At 48.7% G+C, this 21319-nt stretch overlaps 1 protein-coding gene across 2 annotated transcripts; it reads left to right on the forward strand.

The window, feature by feature from the left end:
- Positions 1-640: 640 nt before the first annotated feature.
- Positions 641-20246, forward strand: Ccm2l (CCM2 like scaffold protein). Of its 2 annotated transcripts, XM_028775005.1 has the most exons (10): positions 641-701; positions 6054-6221; positions 9130-9213; positions 9312-9495; positions 10258-10715; positions 13313-13448; positions 15236-15299; positions 17618-17747; positions 18564-18702; positions 19455-20246. In XM_028775005.1, exons 1-10 carry the CDS (start codon positions 672-674, stop codon positions 19757-19759), a joined length of 1698 nt encoding a protein of 565 aa, XP_028630838.1. In that variant the 5' UTR covers positions 641-671; the 3' UTR covers positions 19760-20246. The 2 variants fall into 2 exon arrangements, with proteins under 2 accessions (XP_028630838.1, XP_028630839.1); XM_028775006.1 differs by lacking the exon at positions 15236-15299 and having other exon boundaries at positions 19455-19690.
- Positions 20247-21319: the final 1073 nt, after the last annotated feature.

Genomic DNA, 21319 nt, shown 5'->3' on the forward strand with positions numbered 1-21319 from the left:
GAGCAGTTCTAATAGTTACTATGTGTTGAGCACTTCATATGTTCCAGGAGCTCTCCTAAGTGTATCCTAGTCAAACTACTATGAGGTCAGGATGAATCTGGAAACTGAGGCACATGTGGTTAAGTAAGTAGCAGGCAGGCAGTCCCAGAGGCCCTCATACATATACCATCTCTTAAAAGTAAGGATTTATTATTATGATTATTATTATTATTATTATTACTACCTAATTTGCCTGGACATAGTCTGAAGCACTTTCCACCCACTTTCTCATTCATTTCTCAGAGAAAGACTGGGGTTTCTCCTGGTGTACACAAAGAAACAGGCAGCAGGCTTTGAAAGAGGCTTTTACTGTCTTACCTTGCCCAAAGTCATCCAGCAAAGTTGGTGGCAGACATAGGGAATGACCCAAATGTGATCTCCAACTCAGGAGACCCTTCCTCAGTTTGCTTCAAGGGCCAAGCCCCTTGGACGCCATGTTTGGCTCCCACCCCTTCAGTTACAGAGTTCAGAGGCAGTGCTCTCTATCTGCCCCCACCCCCACCGTCAGATGGGAGGGGCAGGAACTCTGGTACTGGTGGAGTTTCCGACCAGGCAGGAAAAAGAACAAAGGAAATGGAGGGGGGTCTGGAGGGGGCAGAGGGGGATGGCAGGAGCCGAGGAGCAGCTTCACCATGGAATACGAAGCCAAGAAAGGGAAGAAGGTAAGTGGGAGTTCCAGAGGGCCAGGCTTGAGAAATGTCTCTGCAGGTGGAGTAGAGAGGTGAGGGACATGGAGTTAGCAAACAGCACACAGAGTGGGGGGGGGGGGGGCTTCCTTCTCCTTTGGAAGGAAGTTTCTTTCTGTCCCCGACAGCCAGACAACTGGGTTTCCGTCTAAGTTTCAGTCTTTTGTTTTTTTTTTCTTAGTTCTTTTTTTTTTAAAAAAATGGATACTTTATTTATTTACATTTCAATGTTATAACCTTTCTGGTTTCCCCCTTGCAAGCCCCCTATTTCATTCCCCCCCTGCTTCTATAAGGGTGCTTCCCCACTCACCCACCCACCCACCCACTCACTCCCACCTTATGGAACTAGCATTCCTCTACACTGGAGCATCAAGCCTTCACAGGACCAAGGGCCTCCCCTCCCATTGACACCAGATAAGGCCCCTTCAGCTCCTTCAGTCCTTCCCCAATCTCCTCCACTGGGGTCCTTGTGCTCAATCCATTGGTTGGCTGCAAGCATCTGCATCTGTGTTGGTCAGGATCTGGCAGAGCCTCTCAGGAGACAACTGTATTAGGCTCCTGTCAGCAAGCACTTCTTGGCATCCGCAATAGTGTCTGGGTTTGGTGTCTGCATGCGGGATGGGTCCCCAAGTGGGGCAGTCTCTGGATGGCCTTTCCTTCAGTCTCTGCTCCACACATTGTCTCTGTATTTCCTTTAGACAGGAGCAATTCTGGGTTACAATTTTGGAGATGAATGGGTGGCCCCATCCCTCAACTGGGCCATGCCTTACCTCTGGATATGGTCTGGACAGGTTCTCCCTCCCCTTTGTGGGTTATTTCAGCTAATGTCACCCCCGTGGGGTCCTAAGAGTCTCTTGTTTTCCTGGCATCTGGGACTTTCTGGTTGCTACCCCTAGTTCCCCATCCCCCCTTGCTACACACCTCTGTTCAATTTCTTGACCCTGAACATCTCCTTCTGTACCTGATTTTTCTCCTCTTTTCCCCCTCCCCCTTTCTTTTCCTCCCAAGTCCCTCCCACCCTCTACTTCCTTGATTATTTTGTTCCTCCTTCTAAGTAGGACTGAAGCATCCACTCTTTGGTCTTCCTTCCTCTTGAGCTTCATGTGGTCCATGAGTTGTATCGTGGGTATTCCACAATCTTTGCCTAATATCCACTTATCAGTGAACACATACCATGTGTGTTCTTTTGTGACTGAGTTTCCTCACTCAGGATGATATTTTCTGGATCCATCCATTTGCCTGCAAATTTCATGAAGTCATTGTTTTTAGTAGTTGAGTAATTATACTTCATTGTGTAAATGTACCACATTTTCTGTATCCATTCTTCTGTTGAGGGACATCTGGGTTGTTTCTGGCTATTATAAATAAGGCTGCTATGAACATAGTGGAGCATGTGTCCTTGTTATATGTTGGAGCATCTTTTGGGTACATGCCCAGGAGTGGTATAATGGGTCCTCAAGTAGTACTATGTTCAGTTTTCTGAGGAACTGCCAAATTGATTTCCAGAGTGGTTGTACCAGCTTGCAATCCCACCAGCAATGGAGGAGTGATCCTCTTTCTCCACATCCTTGCCAGCGTCTGCTGTCACCTGAGTTTTTGATCTTCACTGAGGTGCATTTCCTGTATGCAGCAAAATGCTGGGTCCTGTTTACATATCCAGTCTGTTAGTCTATGTCTTTTTATTGGGGAATTGAATCCATTGATGTTAAGAGATATGTTAAGAGATTATTGCTTCCTGTTATTTTTGTTGTTAGAGGTGGAATTATGTTTGTCTGGCTATCTTCTTTTAGGTTTGTTGAAAGAAGATAACTTTCTTGCTTTTTTTTTAGGGTGTAGTTTCCCTCCTTGTGTTGGAGTTTTCCATCTATTATTCTTTGTAGGGCTGGATTTGTGGAAAGATATTGTGTAAACTTGGTTTTGTCATGGAATATCTTGGTTTCTCCATCTATGGTAATTGAGAGTTTTGCTGGGTATAGTAGCCTGGGCTGGCATTTGTGTTCTCTTAGGGTCTGTGTGACATCTGCCCAGGATCTTCTAGCTTTTATAGTCTCTGTTGAGAAGTCTGGTATAATTCTGATAGGTCTGTCTTTATATGTTACTTGACCTTTTTCCCTTATTGCTTTTAATATTCTTTCTTTGTTTTGTGCATTTGGTGTTTTGACTATTATGTGACAGGAGGAATTTCTTTTCTGGTCCAATCTATTTGGAGTGCTGTAGGCTTCTTGTATGTTTATGGGCATCTCTTTCTTTAGGTTAGGGAAGTTTTCTTCTCTAATTTTGTTGAAGATATTCACTGGCCCTTTAAGTTGGGAATCTTCCTTCTCTTCTATACCTATTATCCTTAGGTTTTGTCTTCTCATTGTGTCTTGGATTTCCTGGATGTTTTGGGTTAGGAGCTTTTTGCATTTTACATTTTTTTTATTGAAAATTATTTTATTCAAAGATTAATAAGCTTTCATAAATTATTATTATTTTTTTGGAATTGGTGATGAGTTTTATTTATTTATTTATTTTCTCAAATCATAATTAATTCACCCAGGGGTATAAACACAGAAAGGCAGGACGTGGGGAAGGGAATGACACTGAAGTGTGGGTGTTCAGGGGGAATACAGATATCTTCAGAACCGGGTATCGGCTGGGTGAAGGTTCAGGGGACAGGTCACTATGACTCTGCCTATGACTCGCTTGTCCCCATCTAAGCTGGTATTATCTGCCAAGGCTACCTAATTACAAGGTCCATGACCACTCAGGCTTATAAATTTCCACAAAAGCTGCCTGGCATTTTGCATTTTCTTTGACTGTTGTGTAAATGCTTTCTATAGTATCTTCTGCACCTGGTATTCTTTCTTCTCTCTTGTATTCTGTTGGTGATGCTTGCATCTATGACTCCTAATCTCTTTCCTAGCTTTTCTATCTCCAGGGTTGTCTCCCTTTGTGATTTCTTTATTGTTTCTATTTCCATTTTTAGATCCTGGATGGTTTTGTTCAATTCCTTCACCTGTTTGGTTGTGTTTTCCTGTAATTCTTTCAGAGATTTTTGTGTTTCCTTTTTAAGGGCTTCTACCTGTTTATCTGTGTTCTCCTGTATTTCTTTAAGGGAGTTATTTATGTCCTTCTTAAAGTCCTCTATCATCATCATGAGATGTGATTTTACATCAGATTCTTGCTTTTCTGTTGTGATGGGGTATCCAGGACTTGCTATGGTGGGAGAACTGGATTCTGATGATGCCAAGTAGCCTTAGTTTCTGTTGCTTGTGTTCTTGCCCTTGCCTCTTGTCATCTGGTTATCTCTGGTGTTAGCTGGTCTTGCTGTCTCTGACTGTGGCTTGTCCCTCTGTAAGCCTGTGCGTCAGTACTCCTGGGAGACCAGCTCTCTCCCGGTGGGACTTGGTTATGGAGAATTGTGGTACAGGGTCAGCTCCAGGTGAAGATAGAAATCAGCCTAAAATTCAGTCTTAGTGGCCTCTGTCACACTTGTACTGAGAGACAGACAGGGTCTTCCTGGGAAATCTGCTTCTTAGACATTCTGATGGTAGCTTCCTGCAGCCTCTCAGAGAAAGGGACAGACAGACACTCAGACCTTCCTTCCCTGCTCACCCAGCCAAGGTGATTATAGGTTGGCAGATTGCCCAATCCAGGCTGGGGCCTCCCACCTATTCCCTGCCTGCTGCCTCCCAAGCTACACCTGCCCTCCCCACTTTTGTGCAAAAACCTCACTCCTGAGACCTCAGCTTAAGCCATCCCAAGTCCTCTCTCCGCCTTCCTCCTTTTCTGAATTTGAGAGGTTTTCCCACTTAGTACTAACCTAGCTCCCATTGTACCCTCAACCACACAGAGCTCTCTCTGCCCAAGAAATGGGATTCAGAATGTTTTATTAGGTACTCACATGAGTCTAGTACAGGCCTATTCTGGAGGCTGAGGCAGGAGGATTACAAGTTTAAAGTTAGTGTGGGTAATTTATTAAGAACCTGTCTCAAAATTTTAAAAGTGGGCCGGGTAGGGTAGCTGGTGAGATAGCTCAGTGGTTAAGAGCACTGACTGCTCTACCGGAGGTCATGAGTTCAAATCCCAGCAACCACATGGTGGCTTACAACCATCTGTAGTGAGATCTGATGCTCTCATAGGAGTAAGCAGGGGCCAGGAGCGTGTGGGGCTGAAGCAAGAGAGAGAAGGGAAGGGGGAAAACATTTTTAAAAAAAAATGTGGGCTGGGTGGGTGTCATTCCTTGGCTGAACACTTATCTAGCATGCTAGGTCCCAGGTTGATACCCTAAACGGCAAACTGATGATAAGAATTTTAAGTGCGCCGGGCGGTGGTGGCGCACGCCTTTAATCCCAGCACTTGGGAAGCAGAGGCAGGCGGATTTCTGAGTTCGAGGCCAGCCTGGTCTACAGAGTGAGTTCCAGGACAGCCAGGGCTACACAGAGAAACCCTGTCTCGAAAAACCAAAATAAAAAAAAAAAGAAAGAAAAGAAAGAATTTTAAGTGCAAAGAGGGCTGGAGGCATACAGCTCAGAGGTATATGTGCCCCATGTGACTCACTGGGGCAGACATGCACACACTCTTATGGGTCTATGTGTTTATTTAGGGGACAAGGTCTCACCAGGTAACCCAGGCTGATCTTGAAAACTCACTATGTAGCTCAGGCTGGCCTCAAACCCACAGCAATTCTCCTACCTCAGCCTCCTGAGTGCTAGAATCACCCAGTGAGGTCCACTTGACAGATGCTCTCCTAGATGACAGCCCATCTTGTTTGTTCCTGTTTTTCCACAAAGCTAAGTAGCATGCCACACGTGCCACCAGAATTTATGGTTTGCTTTAGAAACTGCCAAAGCAGTTCTAGAATGTCATAGGGGATGGGAGCCACTCAATTGCTGCCTCCAGGGCTTCAGATTCCATTGGTCTAGGATGAGATCCAGGAAACAGCATTTCTCTCAAATTCTCTTGATCCATCCTGGGTGTTTTTATATCGGTGTCTCTGGATTATACTTACATTTATTTATTGTGTATTTCTAACTCACAAACAGGCCATAGCTTCATGCCCAGGCATCCTCCACTTAGCCCCAGGCCTTGGCCATTCTTTGAATCTGGCTGGCAGGCGTTCACCCTCCCTGGGTACTTAAATGCAGGTTGGGGACTGGGACACCCCACCTGCTGCTGTTCTTTCTAGCTCTCAGTCTGGAGCTTCTTTGCTTCTCCATCTGAGAAAGGGGAGTGCACAGGGCTGCACCTCCCACAGTTTTTAGGAGGATTGACTTAGGTTGTGGAAGTAAAACTGAACTCATAAAGCCAGTGCTGTAGTTATTGGGACTTTCCTGTCTCCACCAGGGCTTTGTGTCCCCCATCCGAAGGCTGGTGTTCCCCAAGGCTGCGCGCCAGGCTGCCTTCAGAAACAATGTCAGTCGCAGGCCCCTGCACTCTATGCCTCTTTATCCTCCAGACTACCTCATTGACCCCCACATCCTGCTGTGTGATTACCTGGAGAAAGAGGTCAAGGTGAGTGGGACAAAGGGTCGGGGTGGGCTTGGAGGCACACCAAGCTCAGCTACACCTTGTGTCATGTGAGGGAAGCCTCCTACCTTACTGCTACAGGCTGCAGACCCTCAGCAGGAGAGTGACACCCACTCAGTGGGCTCCAAAATTTCTGCCCCAACATGGGGCTCAGAAGCCACCTCCACAGGAGACCAAGTGGGGGAACTGTGCTGTGTTCCCAAAACCTCAACCTACTCATGAGACTTCTGTCTGAAGGCTTCCTGTTTATTCAGTGTCCAAGTTAAGAGCAAGCAAGATGCTGGGCTTGTGGCTTGGTGCTAGAGCACTCACCCAGCATCCTGGCATTCTGGAGGCCCCAGGCTGCACATCCAGCACAGGAGGCAGGTCTAGGGCATGGAGGGTGGAGATAGGTAGACACCATAATGGACTCTCTTACTTCTCAAAAGCTTTACTTCTATTTTAGAACCACCGTGAAGGAGCATTGGGTAGGTTACCAGATCTTCATCAGCCAAAGATTGGTGTGAGGTGAGATTAAGGTATTGAACAAACAGGCTACTTGGTCAGATTTGAATTGCAGATCAGCAGTGATTATTTCTTTAGCATAAATATGCTCCGCATGTTAAATAGAGCTAAATAGGTATCAAAAAAAATCCTAAAAACAAAATTGTTGTTTAACTGACATCTTGTATTTTATCTGGCAACTCTATAAATAAAGAAAAGCTAGAAAAAGAATGTGTTTAAAACCCAAGGGCTGAAAGTTTACAGAATAAAAAGATGTGAGTGGTGAATTCACCCAGAATCTTGCAATTAAAGCAATAAAAAGTTAATTCTCATACTGAATAACAATTAAATGATAATGTTGTTATAACTGAGAATGCATGAGCACTCGTATATTGATTGAGAATGTCTTTTTTCTAATGATGTGTCAATTCAATGCTTCTTTCCATTTAATCTGCAGTGAGGTTGTTAAAAGGATTAATAAGGCATGAGGTGGGGAGAGGCACTGGGCACGGAAAGTCCCGGGGATCCTTCACGTTTTAATAGTAGAGCCTGGCCTGGGGCAGGCGTGGAGAGGGGAATGGTTTGATGGATAAAGTACTCGCTGGTAAATTTGAGGACCACAGTTTCTATCCCCCAAACCCTTGGTTTTTTTTTTTTTTTTAAAGTTTTTTTTTTAAGAAAGATTTATTTATTTTATTTATGAGTACACTGTAGCTGTCTTCAGACACACCAGAAGAGGGCATCAAATCTCATTACGGATGGTTGTGAGCCACCATGTGGTTGCTGGGATTTGAACTCAGGACCTCTGGAAGAGCAGTCAGTGCTCTTAACCTCTGAGCCATATCTCCAGCCCGCCCCCAAACCCTTGTAAAGCCAGGCATATGCAAAGCATGCTCCCGTGGTCCTGAAAACCCTGCGGTATGGAGATGGGAGGTGGGGATGGGAGAAGCCCTGGAAACTCAGGAGCCTGAGTCTGGCATGTGAAGTACAGACAAGAGGCTCTGGCTCAGGCAATGCGGAAGGCAGGAGCTCACCCCTGACTGCCACACAGGTGCTATGGCATATGCCTGCGCTCACAGGAACACACACACACATACACACACACACACACACACACACACACAATGATAGAGTCTGAACTAGCATGCAAAGAGGCTCTAAATCTGATCTTCAACATGGCTGTGGGGTGGGGGAGGGAAGCACTATATTAGTGACCTTTACTTTCCTGGAGAGCCCCATACAATGAGGCGGCCATGTGTTAGTGTGTATAAGCTAACTGCTGGAAATGTGGGCTCTGGCGCAGGCATTCAAGCTTCCTCCCTACTTCACAAGAGTCTGATGTAGCCCAGGGAGGTCTTGAATTTGCTATGAAGCCTTGGACTCTTTGTCTGCTTGTTTGCTTGAACGGTGACCTTGGTCTAAGCACCCCAACTTCCAGTACAGGTTTCTCTGTGTAGCCCTGGCTGTCCTGGAACTCACTCTGTAGACCAAGCTGGCCTCAAACTCAGATTTACCTGCCTCCACCTCTCGAGTGGTGGGATTCAAGGAGTTCTTTGATACCATCACCACTCCCATGGCTGACTCTGGACTCTAAACTCCGTGCTTCCACCTCCCAAGTGCTGGATTACAAGCATGCTCTACCACAACTTGCCCAGCCATACTCTTTCTAGCTATAATCCTGAGCCAGGTTTTTAGTTAACTATACCACTCTGAGCCTTTTAATCCTTAAAGTAAACGTGAGTGGATGGGAAAGTATACACTTCCCTCTCCTATCCCAAATTTCCCAGAACTCAGGTGATCTGACCCACCCCACAGCAGCTCAAGAAGTTGCCTCTGAAGATCACACCGGGGATATATATATATGAGAGAGAGAGAGAGAGAGAGAGAGAGAGAGAGGTGTTAGTCAGGGTGTCAGGGTTCTTTAAGGGGACAGAACTGATGGAGGGGGATGAGAGGCTTACAGGCTGTGGTCCAGCCAGTCCAATATAGGCAGTCTTTAAACAGAAAGGTTAAGAATCTGATAATTGTTCAGTCTGTGAGACTATGTCTCAGCTGGTCTTCAGTCTTTGTGGAAATCCGGAAGAATTAGGATGTAACACCATTGAAGGAAAGCCTCAGCAGCAGAACAGACAAATTTGCAGTAAGATCGAGAGAAAGTAGGCAAAAGGTGAAAGCTTCCTTCTTCCATGTCCCTCTAAGTGGCTGCCACCAGAATGTGTGGCTCAGATTTAAAGTGGGCCTCTCACTTCAAATGATCATCCAATCAAGAGAATCCTTCACCGAGGTGCCAGCTACTTGGGTCTGACAAGTTGACAAGCAAAATTATCCATCATACAGGTTATTATTAATGTGAGTATTTCAGCCTGTCCTGCATTAACTTGGAGGCTAGAATCTCCCATTTCTCATCCAGTTTCTGGGTCACCTCACCTGGGTGACTTCCTCACTGAACCCCTCCAGCCGAGATGAGCTCCTGCAGCTGCTGGACACCGCCAGGGTAAGGCCCTGGGAAGGGAGGAGGACGGGGTCTCTCTCCCTTTCCCCTCTCCTACACCGAATTCTCGGGGGATTCAGGTGATCCGACCCACCCCGCAGCAGCTGAAGGAGTTGCCTCTGAAGACCACACCGGAGCAGGACAGCATCCTGAGCCTGTCTGCACGCTGCCTGCTGCTCACCTGGCGCGACAACGAGGAGCTCATCCTGCGCATCCCCACGCACGAGATTGCTGCTGCCTCCTACCTGCAGGACGATGCTCTGCATCTGCTAGTGCTTAAGACCGGTGCGGTGCTGGGGAGACCGGGTGGGAGGCCAACCTGCAGTGCTAGGATCATTGCATGTAGGCACCAGGGAAGGGATCCGAGGCTGGAAAAGGGATGGAAGAAAACCTGAGCGCACTATTCTAAGACTAAGGGCAGGCAGAAGAAACCACAGGTAAGACCAGAGAGCCGGGGGGTTAAGATGAGGAGTAGGCATCCTGACCAGATAGAGAAGGTTGGATAAGGCAGAGATGTTGGAGTCAAGAGTTCAACCTTAGTAGAATTCAACATTGAAGGGGGTAGGATTAAAAGACATAACTGCTTGACTTTGATCTAACAGTAGGGGGCGCCCTGGCTAGGGGAGGAATCGGGTCTTGTGGGAGGTTTCAGGTCAGCAATCTGGAGCCGGGACTAAAGATAGCAGGGAAAGTCCTACTCGAAGGTGGAATGCTTAGACCAAGGTCACCGTTCAAATGAAGGGTACGGAGAAAGGGGACAAGTTGACTACCACTCTCAACCCAGAAAGCAAGTTTGAGAAGCTCTTTAGGGTGTGTTGGGGAGGGTGGAAACTCTGTGGCTGCCATCTGGAGGTCTGGGGCGGAGCCAAAGCCGGAGGCGGAGTCATAGGCTTAGGGTAGGAGCTAGAGCTAGCAAAACCACGAGGGAGCTTAGTGCTGGGCGGGGCCTTAGCTCAAGGAACCTCGGAGCTGCGAGGTAGCCCTCCGAGTGGCCCCTGAAAGCCGCGATCTCCTGCTGCTGAACTCCAAAACCCCGTCCTTCCCTAGGTCTGGGCGTGGACCCGGTGCCGGCAGGCATGGACGGCAGCCCCGGAGGTTCAACGGGTCGGGATTCCGGCCCTCCAGGCGCCGTGCCCGAGAAACGACGGGTGGGCACAGCCGAGCGACGCCACACCATCTGCAGCCTGGACTGGCGCGTGGCGTGGGGCGGGGGCGCGGGCGCCGAGGCCCGGGCGGCAGGAGGCGGCGGCAGCCTGGAGCGGCAGCGCGCGGGAGTGAGGGCGTCGGGTAGCTGGGAGCGGCGACAGACGTTCAGCGGCAGCTGGGAGCGGCGGCACGCGGGCGGCGGCGCGGGCAAGCCGGGTGGCAGCTGGGAGCGGCGGCAGGCGAGTGGCGGCGTCGGCGGCAGCTGGGAGCGACGCCACCCCGGCCCCAACCCACTGGACCCCCAGAACCACAGCCCCGACGCCTACTGCAACCTGGTCATCCTGGCTGTGGCAAACAGGGTGAGCGCCAGGCAGTGTTGGCACCACCGCCGCCGTGACAGTCACTATCACACTAATCACACCACATGTGAAGCCCCGACCCTAGACAGACAGAGGACAACATTAACATTTAATCCCCACAGCAGCCCCTAGGGCGAATATGACATCTAGTCCCATTCCTTAGGAAGGGAAGCAGGCTCAAAGTTTTGGTAACTAGAAGTCCTGCGGAAAGCAGGTGGCTTCAAGATTCAAACCCAGAAAGTTCAAAGCCTTTCTCTTGGTAACCAACTAAAGAAAAAGCTTTGCCATCATTCTTGCCTGTCCTACCTGCCTATCACCTTCCTGTCCTCATTCACCCTTGTCCTCACTCACTTGATATGATAATATAGTTGTTTTTGTTGTAGTCTTTCGAAATAGGGTTCCTCTGTGTAGTCCTGGCTGTCCTGGAACTCACTCTGTAGATCAGGCTGGCTGCCAACTCAGAGATCCACCTGCCTCTGCCTCCTGAGTGCTGGGAGTAAAGGTCCACACCTCCATGCCTGGCTTGATGGTATTTATTGAGTGCCAGCTGTGTGCCCCACATTGGTAGGTGCTGTGGGCAAGAAGAGCAGGCCGTTTGGCATCCTCCCTTAAGGAGCACCCAGTCTAGCCAGTACTCTCAAGCCTTGAGCCTTCCCAGCGTTTCCTCTGCTCTGGGTTCCAGGGCTCTTTCTGAAGAATGAGTGTGCCTGTCTACAGGGAGAGGCGGTCAATCCAAGGAAATACAGCTCAGTGGCTTACAACCCCACCCTGAGATACCATCCAGCCCTCCTTTCCTGTTCCCCCACTCTCACCCTGTGTTCCTTCTTAGAAGCTGGTACTTCCTTTCTTTCTAGCCTCTTAAAGTCGGGGTGGTCCAGACATTATCCTCAGTCTTTTCTCCTTTATCCACACTTGTCTCTAGGTGACTTCTACTCTGCTGCCTTCTAAAATCCGGAGAACACTCTGAATTCCACCTCTAACCAAATCTCTGCTCCTCCTGTCTTTTCCAGGGTCTTCTTCTCATTATGAATGAATTTGTTCCAAGCTGAGCCCCCAGCCTCCTCTCAAACCTGAAGTGTCTTCATCTGCATGTTTCATTGAACGGCAGCTCCAGCCTTGGTGACTCAGGCTGAAACCTTGCAGTGGTCCTTGGTGTCTGTCTCTCCCCCTCCCTCTTTCTCTCTCTGTCTCTCTCTCTCTGTCTCTCTCTCTCTCTCTCTCTCTCTCTCTCTCTCAGTCTACTCTGTCAATAAATTCATTGTTCTTATTTTTAAATATAATCAAACCTTATGTCCATACTGTTCACTGTCCATACCTAGCTCCATGGTCTCTCTGCATGGATAACGTTGCCATGCCCCACCCAACTGGCTCAGCCCTTCCTTACACTCTGTACTCCCCTGCCTCATCCAACACAGCCTCATCCTGGAAACTTGACCAGGACGATGAGGAAATGAAAAGGGGCACCCAGGTGTGCAGAAAAGCTAGGATCACGAGGGTTGTGCTGGCTCTGGTAGAGGTGAGTGAGTTGTGTGTCAGGGGATGGAGGAAGAGACCCAGTTTCAACAGGAAAAATTAGTTTGTATTGTTTAAACTGAAGCGAGGATAGATCCAAGGGCCGGAAAACCGGACAGGCGACACTGTGCCTTGGCTCTCCCACTTAGCTCCGGGGTTTTGTTGGTCCTGGCCTGGTGGTAGAATGAATAAGTAAATGAGTTGCTTTCCAAGTGTCTGAGCCTCTGGCCTCCTGTCAGAGGCAAAGTGATCTCACACACAATGATCAGAGTTAAACCCCCCAACGCCAGCATTACAATTACAGCCTTGGGCCTGTGGTGAATCCAGACAGATCACACAACTCCATTAAGCCTCTGAGCATTCAGCTATAACATGAGGATCCTCTCTGCCCTGTCTACTCCAGGGTAAGGTTTGATCCTGGTTTAAATAGTGGTACCTGCGATGACACAGATACCCACCCTGAGTTACAGTTTAACGTTTACCTCAGGATTTTTAGAGGTGCCAAAGGCAGGATCTTCATAAGCATGGCCTTTGTCAATGTTACTGCTTTCTGTGTCTCTCGCTTGAAGAGTGGATTCCTCCTCAAATGTGCAGTCTCCAAAGCTCTGGCCAAGCCCCTCTTCCTTCCACCAGGGACACTATTATTGTTTTGCTTCCACCATTGCATTGGGCATTGGGCAGCTCATAGCCATATCCTATGTCCAGTAGTAGTAATGACAGCACTGAGCCTACAATTTTGATTCTCTGAAGTGTCCCTCCTCCTACTGCTCCCATCTCCACACTGGGCTTCAGCTTCTGTGCCTGTACATTTAGTTAAACGAGCCCTTATGCTGGATAAATTTCATGATAGGCCATGAATCCCCTGGAAACCTGGAATGTACTTTCACAGCAGAGGATTTTGAGTTACCTCTAGATTCTATAAAAGGGTCATAAGAACAAGAGAGGAGCCATATAATTTTGAGGGGAAATGACTTTGAAATTGGCTTAAGATGTGCGTGTCAGCACTGGCTCACACTGCATCTGAGGTCATAGGAGTGCCCTGGGGGTGGGTAAGAGCCTGAGATCTCTTCCTTCCCCTGGACCAGGATGCTGCTGAGGAGTCCTGTGCGCTCATCTGTCAAGTCTTCCAGATCATCTACGGGGACCAGAGCATCGAGTGTGTAGACCGGGCTGGCTACCACTACAGATCCACACCAAAGCGGCCGTGGCTCTCCAGCTGCAGTGCGTATCCAAGCTCCCACAAAGCACTGGGAGAGGCTGGATGTCCTGACAGTCAGGGCTGATGAAGGCCTATAGGAGTTGGACCCTGATCTGAGCTGGATCCCGGTCCTAGGGGTCCACTTGATAGAATGTCATTCTTCTTGATGTCCTCTTCAGAGATGACCAGATTGTCAAGCTTGGGATGAGTTTGAGCTTAGGCACTTGAAATTCTCTCTTGTTTTGGGTGTCCCTGCTTTGCAGAAAGTTCATCGTGTGTACTGTCGGCTAACTGAGCCATCTTACCCCATGAGATTCCTAGGGCAGGCATTTCCAGATTAGTCCATGTATGCAATCAAGGGTTGGAATTCAAGTGGGACTAATAGGGACATTTATTGAGTGCCACTTATGTGCAAAGCACAATAGCCAGGTGCCAAGTCTTCTTGAGTCTTTATGCCATCCTATCTGTCTCGTTCACTTGGTACAGGAGTGGACACTCCACAGATGCTAGAGAGGTAATCTTCAGATAAATGAAAACTTCTCAGTCCCTGGGCTGGTGAGCTGGCTCAGCGGGGAAAGGTGCCTGCTGCCAACCTTGACAACCTGAGCTCAGTCCTTGGGACTCACAGGGTGGAAGGAGATACTGAGTTTCAAAAGTTTTCCTCCAACTTCCACATGGGCACCATGGCATATGCAAACTCAATCTTAATAGTTCTGAGCTTTTGGAACGCTGAGGCTGAAGGCTCTAAGTTTAAGGTCAGTCTGAGCTACAATGGAGAAACCTTATCTTTAAAAAAAGGAAGAAAGCTCTAAGCACGGTGGTGATACACATCTTTCAGCTTAGCACTTGGGAAGCAGAGGCAGAAAGATTTCTGAGGTCAATGGCAGCCCGGTCCACTGCAAGTTCCCGTCTAGCCAGGGCTACATAGAGAAAAGGGGGCAAGGGGCAGAGGAGCCTCTCCAAGGCCCCGTGACTCCAGTTTTACAGATAATAACCACTGAGGCTCAGAGTAGTCAATAAATAGTCACAGGTCACACAGTAGGTCAGAGTCAGAATCCAAACCTAGTGTGTCTAGTTCCAAAGCTTGTGCAGCTCCAGCAGCTGAGGCACTGGCCTCCTGTAGACCTTGCTGCCCACAGGAGCTGTGGCTGTTGGGAAGCCTCTACTGGAGACGTGTTGGCTCCACCAGGATGCTAGGCAACCGAATGAGAGAGTCCATTCATTCAACCAATATCAACTGAGTGCTTACTGCCTCGGGCCCAGCTGTAATCTGTGAGATATCGTGACGGTGGACAAACTGAGGCACGGCCTTGCCTTCTTGCAACTTGCATGGAATAAATAGTCACAGAGATAAATGTCTAACCATGGTGTTATGAGAACCTGTAATGAGGAACTTGCCTCTGAGATGACAGAATGACCCCCACTGAGCTGACACGAGAAGGTCCTGCCGGGGCAGATGAGGGACCAGGCTGAGGAGGAGCCACATTCTCCACAAGTGATACTGCTTTCCTTTCAAGCTTCTGACCCTCTTCCTCCTTGCAACATCTTCCTGTCTCATCTAGACACGCATTTATTAGCACTCTCCCACTGGTTCTCATTTGTCATTCCCTGTGTCCATCAGATAGGCAGATGCTATGGACCTGGGCACTGGGGAAGGCAAGAATTGGGGAGGTCAGTTGCCTGAGGCTAGCTATGTATCAGGGCTGGACCAGAACTAGACCCAGGGTGCTGCCAAGGTCGGGGTTCAGGGAGCCTGAGATATTGGTGCCTGCATGACATCTCTGACAGTTCTTCCGTCTGCTGGTCTCAGGTGAGAGCTGCCACACAGATGGGACGTTTGCCTACGATGCCGACCTGAGCTGCTGCAGCTCCTTGTGAGTATCAGCTTTGTCTGGGATGCCACATTTCCCTCCCCAACCCCACCCAAACTCCTCTAGAGCACATGGGGGACAGGGACCCGAGCTTGATTTGTGTTGAGGATGGGAAGTAAACAGAGCTCCAGGCTAAACCCTGGGAGACCTAGAGACCTGAGACTACAGAGATCTTCAAGTCTCCTAGGTTTAGTGGTCTGCAGAGTCCAAAGTCACACCTAATGCTCGAAGCTATGTTGGTATAATAGAAAATCCGGGGGAGGGTAGGTTTACAAAGACAGAATTGGTTATCTTGCCTTCTTATGCAAAATACAAGTGTTTGGGACCTCCTGGTCCTACGGACCTTGGGCCTCTCTTCCTGTCACAGCTTCATCTTCACCATCGTCAGGGTGACCTCATGGTCCAACCATGCAGCAGCACACCAATGGCCTCTTGAAAGACTTTAGAGAGGATGGAGACCAGGGAATACCATAGAATCACCATGAATGCTCACGATAAGAAAAGCCCTGGGTTCCAACCCTACAGCACATGTGTGTGTACCCACACACATGCACACACACACCATCAAGCTTACACTTTAGAAGTCAAAATTTGGCTGCTTGGTCAGAACTAGCTGCAAGCAAGGCTAGGAATATGTAGACTAAAACAGCATTTGAGAGGCTGCGGATGCGGTTCCACTGGTAGAGGTCGTCCCTGGCCACGCACAAAGCCCTGGTTCGATCCCCAGCACTGCAGACCCTGATACACACCTGTCATCTCTGCACTCAGAAGGTAAAAGCAAGAGGACCAGAAGTTCACCCTTGTCCACATAATGAGCTCATGACAAACCTGGGATATATAAAACCTGCCTGAAAATTTTTTTTATAAGAATTCTGTTAGAAACATTGCCCATCCCAGTTTTCTCAGGACTGAAGAGTTTCCCAAGATATGGGATTTTCAGTTTAAATCCAATAAAGCCCTTGGTAGACCTATGGTATTAAGATATCCTGTTCCTGTAAGGATTCTGGTGTTGGCAAGTAGTGGCCCCTGCCAGTGGCCTGTGCCCTACTCACTAATGTTAATATTGGCACTACATTTGGCTTCCTGAACCCATGTGTGCACAAACCATTCCATAACCAACCTGATTTGGCTGAGGAGAGCAAAATGACACTAATGACACATTTGCTGAGCGTGCCATGTGCTTGCATTGTACATTAATGGCTTTTGTTAGTTGCTATGTGGCTAGTTATCTGTTACACGGGGTCTATAGTCTGAATTGCTTTACAAATGTTAGTTCCTGTCATTTCCACAGTGACACCAGTCTTCATCATCCCATTTTACCAATGCAGAAGACTAGGGAAACAAAGTTTAGCATCCCAAGGGTCAAACACAGTGAACGGCATAGCCCTGGCCCGTGACCAAAAGAATGTGAACTCAGGAGTCTCCACCCTTGCTGGGTCTGTGGTCCCAGCCTGCCAGAGGCGGAAGCCAGAGTGTCAAAAGGTCAAAGCCCAAGCTCAGTGTGGTCATCTTATTTTAAAAGCAGTTAATAAAGAGATCCAGAGATGAGAGAGTGATTGGCTAAGATATCAGAGGCTTTAATTCCAACCCCTGTCACTGCATAAACCTGGCTTGGTGGTTCATGCCTACAACCCCAGCCTTTGGGAGGTTAGAAGCAGAAGGATCGAAAGTTTAAGGCTAATTTCCACTATATAAAGAGTTTAAGGCCATTCTAGTATATACAAGACCCTGTCAAAAACAAAACCTTCCACAATGAGCTGGACAGCCTAGTTTATAAAAAGAACTCAACAAAAAAACAAATGAAAAAAAAAACAAAAACAAAAAACAAACAAACAAAAAGAACTCAACAAGAAGAAAGGAAGGGCCACATGATTCAGCACAGGTGGCAGCCAGCAGTGATGATACCACACTGAGAAGAAGCTTCCTGGGCTATGGGAGAGTCAGAAAGGGGACTCTACCTTATCTAGGAACCAGGAGGGCTTCCTGATAACAGTTGAGCTAACGATAAAAAGGACAGGTTATTCCATGCAGAGGGAACAGCAAGAATTCAGAATAACCAGGTAGGGAGTCCTGTGGCTGTGACACCATACATGAGAAAGACAGTGGAGAAGTGAGAATTCCAGGCAGAGGGAACAGCATGTGCAAAGGCCCAGGGGCTGGGGTAAGGAAGGGAGACCAGAGTGCAGAGAACAGGAGGGTGTTGAAAGGTTTCTGGGCTTTGATGGGCAAGACAAGGATAGGGTATATCGGCCCAGCCACCTTTAGCCTACTTAGGGAAAGGAACAGAGGTTGGTGAGGCTACTTTCCTCTTTTCTCTGCAGCAATGGCTCCCAGGACACATTTGAAGCGTCCTACAGTGGTGCATCCACGCCATCTTTCCACGGCTCCCGCTGCAGCAGTATCGACCACAGCAGCTGGGCCTTCGAGCAGCTACAGGATTACATGGTCACGGTGAGCATGAGTGGGCGGCAGAGGTCTGCAGCAAGCAGAGCATGGCTTGACTCAAGCAAGCACTGCTCAGAGGCCAGGGAAGGAGGTGCAATTAGGAGAGGCCAGCTTAGAGAAGCCTTGACTGGCGTCAGTCTGCACTAAATGTTCTGAGCGCCTCTCCTGCATCTTGTCTTTCATCTCTTCAGCAACCTCAAGAGAGAGGCTCCTTCCTCACCCCAAGTACAGAGGAGGAAAGCAAGAGTCAGAGAGATAATGACCTCCTGCCACCACAGAGGAGGCCACCAAAGGACTGGGGCTCAGGAAGCTGGACCCATATCTCATTTGTCTTAGTTAGGGTTTTACTGCTGTGACAGACACTATGACCAAGGCAACTCTTATAAGGAGAACACGTAATTGGGGCTGGCTTACAGGTTCAGAGGTTCAGTCCATTATCATCAAGGTGGGAACATGGCAGCATCCAGGCAGGCATGGTACAGGAGGAGCCAAGAATTCTACATCTTCATCTGAAGGCTGCTAGCAGAATACTGACTTCCAGGCAGCTAGGATGAGGGTCTTAAAGCCCACGCCTACAGTAACACACCTACTCCAACAAGGCCACACCTCCAAATAGTGTCACTCCCTGAGCCAGGCATATACAAACCACCATACCATTCCGAGATGCAAAAGAGCAGATGTTGTCCCCTCCAGTGGACAATAGAAGATTTTTCGGGCAGGCCGGGCCTGACAGGCTGCCAGAAAGAAACTCAGCATTTTTAGCAGAAGTCAGGCATTGTTGCAGTCTGGATCTGGTCTCCAAGGGTACCCTTACTCCCACAGCTGCGGAGTAAGTTGGGTCCTCCTGAGATCCAGCAGTTTGCGTTACTGCTACGAGACTATCGCCTGGGGCTGCCTATCCAGGACTACTGTGCAGGCCTCCAGAAACTCTATGGGGACCGTCGGAAGTTCCTTCTCATTGGTAAGCTGGCTCCCCCTTGGCTCCAGTCATCCCCAGCCAGGCACCACTTGGGACCACTTTGTTCTTTGAACCCTTAAGGCACAAGATTTTAAGAACCTGGACCTGAGAAGGAGAGCAAGAAAGAATGCAGAAAAGGGAAAGAAATTGCCAGGAAACAGCTGGTGTGAGCAAAGCCCTAGGGTAGCAAAGCTGGTCAGGGTGTGATATCACACACACCACTGAAGAGGGTTGCTAAGTACCACAGGAATAGCACTGATAGCACAGAAGCATGTATGTTTTTGCAGTTGTCATGATCCAAGCATGCTCATAGACTGTCCCCACTCCTGAGAAGTAAATAGTGCCGTCTCGTCCCCACTTGCATGTGGAGAGGCCGAAGCTCAGAGTAGCAAATTAAAGTAAGAATGTCAAAGACCCATAAAGGGACGCAAGTAAATCTAATGATAACGGGGCTCAGCGTGGGAAGTAAGTTAGTACAGTGGCACCAAATCAGGCACACAGATCTGCTGTCCAGGTGAGAAAAGTGAGGACTGAGTAGCTATTTAACTAAGGTAAACGGGAGTATATCCTTAAGAATATACTAAGCTAGCAAACAGGTGGGTAGTCTTGTATCATCTGCTGTTTTGAGAGGTTAAAAAAAAAAAATCTTGGGTAAAGCCACACCGCCAGAGATGGGACTTGAACTTAGACTTCCAGAGAAAGCATTCCATAGCAGACTCGCTGGATGCTGGAGTCACCTTGCCCTTCCCCTCTAGGGATGCGGCCCTTCATCCCAGATCAGGACATCGGCTACTTCGAGGGCTTCCTGGAGAGTATGGGTATCCGCGAGGGCGGAATCCTCACCGACAGCTTCGGCCGCATCAAACGCAGCATGAGCTCCACGTCTGCCTCTGCCGTGCGCAGTTACGACGGGGCGGCCCAGAGGCCCGAGGTGCAGACCTTCCACCAGCTGCTGGCCGATATCACGCATGACATCGAGGCACTGGCCCCCGACGACGACGACGTCTACGAAGATGTCTCCCCAAGCGGGGGCGACCAGGTTGAAGACAACTACCTGTAGCTCCGCGGCACACTTGCCCATATGACACCATCCCCAAGGTGCCTAGGCTCCTGGGTTCCCATCTGTGCCTTCTTTCACTGCAAGTGGGTTCGCAGGGCTTCAGTCCCTGCAATACCGAGAAAATCCTGCAGAGGGCGGGAGAGCCAGACTCTAGAGTGTTCTTCAAGTTAAAGAATCGCTCCACCTACTGGCCGACAGAAAAGATTTCCAATTCACGCCCCACTTTCTGCAACCCTGCCCAACCCCAAACCAGAAACATTTCCAGAACCCAGAGACTTCTCTCTTTGGGGGGATTTGTTTGTTTGTTTTTAAGGGAATGGATATGAGGGATCGCCAGGTCCTTGGATATCGATACCAATTTCCACATCTCTATGATAATTTCAGCTCCGCCCTTCCTCACAGGTGGTCATCGGGAAGAATGGAGGGCAAGACCTTAGCGTTGGACCTAGCATGTTGTAAATGCTCAATAAATACTGTTTCTCTCCGCTTGGATTGTTTTCTGACTCAATGTACCTGTCGTTCCTGGAGCAGTATGTAGATTGAGATGTTATAAAGACTAGAGGAGTTTACAGCTTGAGAGGAAACAGAACTGGCTTTCACAGTGGTCTTATAGTCTGGCTCTGTGCCCAAGCCCCAAACAAAGCACAGGCAGGACTCTGCAGACAGACAGCCTGGGGCTACTCAAAGAGCTATGCAGGCAGAGCATAAGCTATGGAGGTCACTGAGGCCAACACTTGGCACAGCCTCGGGAGGACAGTGAGCCTTGAGAAGAGGCCAGTGACCTCTAGAAGAGACCAAATGTGTCTGCAAAACCTTGCTAAGCCTTCCACAGCCAAACATTTTCAAATCATGTGATCACTGGGACTTAGAGTTCCAGATTCCCACTGGGACCGTGGCAGATGACCATCCCCTAGTCACTGGTCCATCAAGGTTCCCCTGATGTTCTGCTTCATTCCTTGCTTGTCTACAGACTCTTCTCCACACCATGACCCCTAGCCCCAACATACCAAAACTTGTCTACTTAAAATGCACGATACTAGGCTGCAAGATAGTTCAGTGAGTGGGAAAAGTACCTACCACTCAAGCATGGTGGCCTGAGTTCAAGTCCCTAGTACCCATGTAAAAAGCCAGTGTGGTCATATGTCTGGAACACTAGCTAGGGTGCGGGGTACGGAGAGCGTGACCAGCTAACAGTAAGCATGAATGAGGGACCCTCAGCCCGGGGAGATGGCTCAGCTTGTAAAGCACTTGCTGCATGAGCCTGGCCACCTGAATTCAAGTCCCCGGACCCATATAAAGGTGGAAGGAGAAAAGCAACTCATAGTGCTGTCCTCTGACCCACACACATGAGCACGGTGGCATCGCCACCACCCTGCACATACACAGACACATATGTTAATAATAGTAATTTTAACTAAAAAAGAGAGACCGTGTCTTAACAGGTAAGGTACAGAGAGATCTAAGAAAACTAACCTCTGACCTCCACATGCATGCAGCCTTTCCCCCCCACACACACATGCACATACACACACAATGCAATGCCATGTGCACATGAACACA

Source organism: Grammomys surdaster, unplaced genomic scaffold (assembly GCF_004785775.1).
Source record: "Grammomys surdaster isolate TR1022 unplaced genomic scaffold, NIH_TR_1.0 251, whole genome shotgun sequence".
NCBI lineage: Eukaryota > Metazoa > Chordata > Mammalia > Rodentia > Muridae > Grammomys > Grammomys surdaster.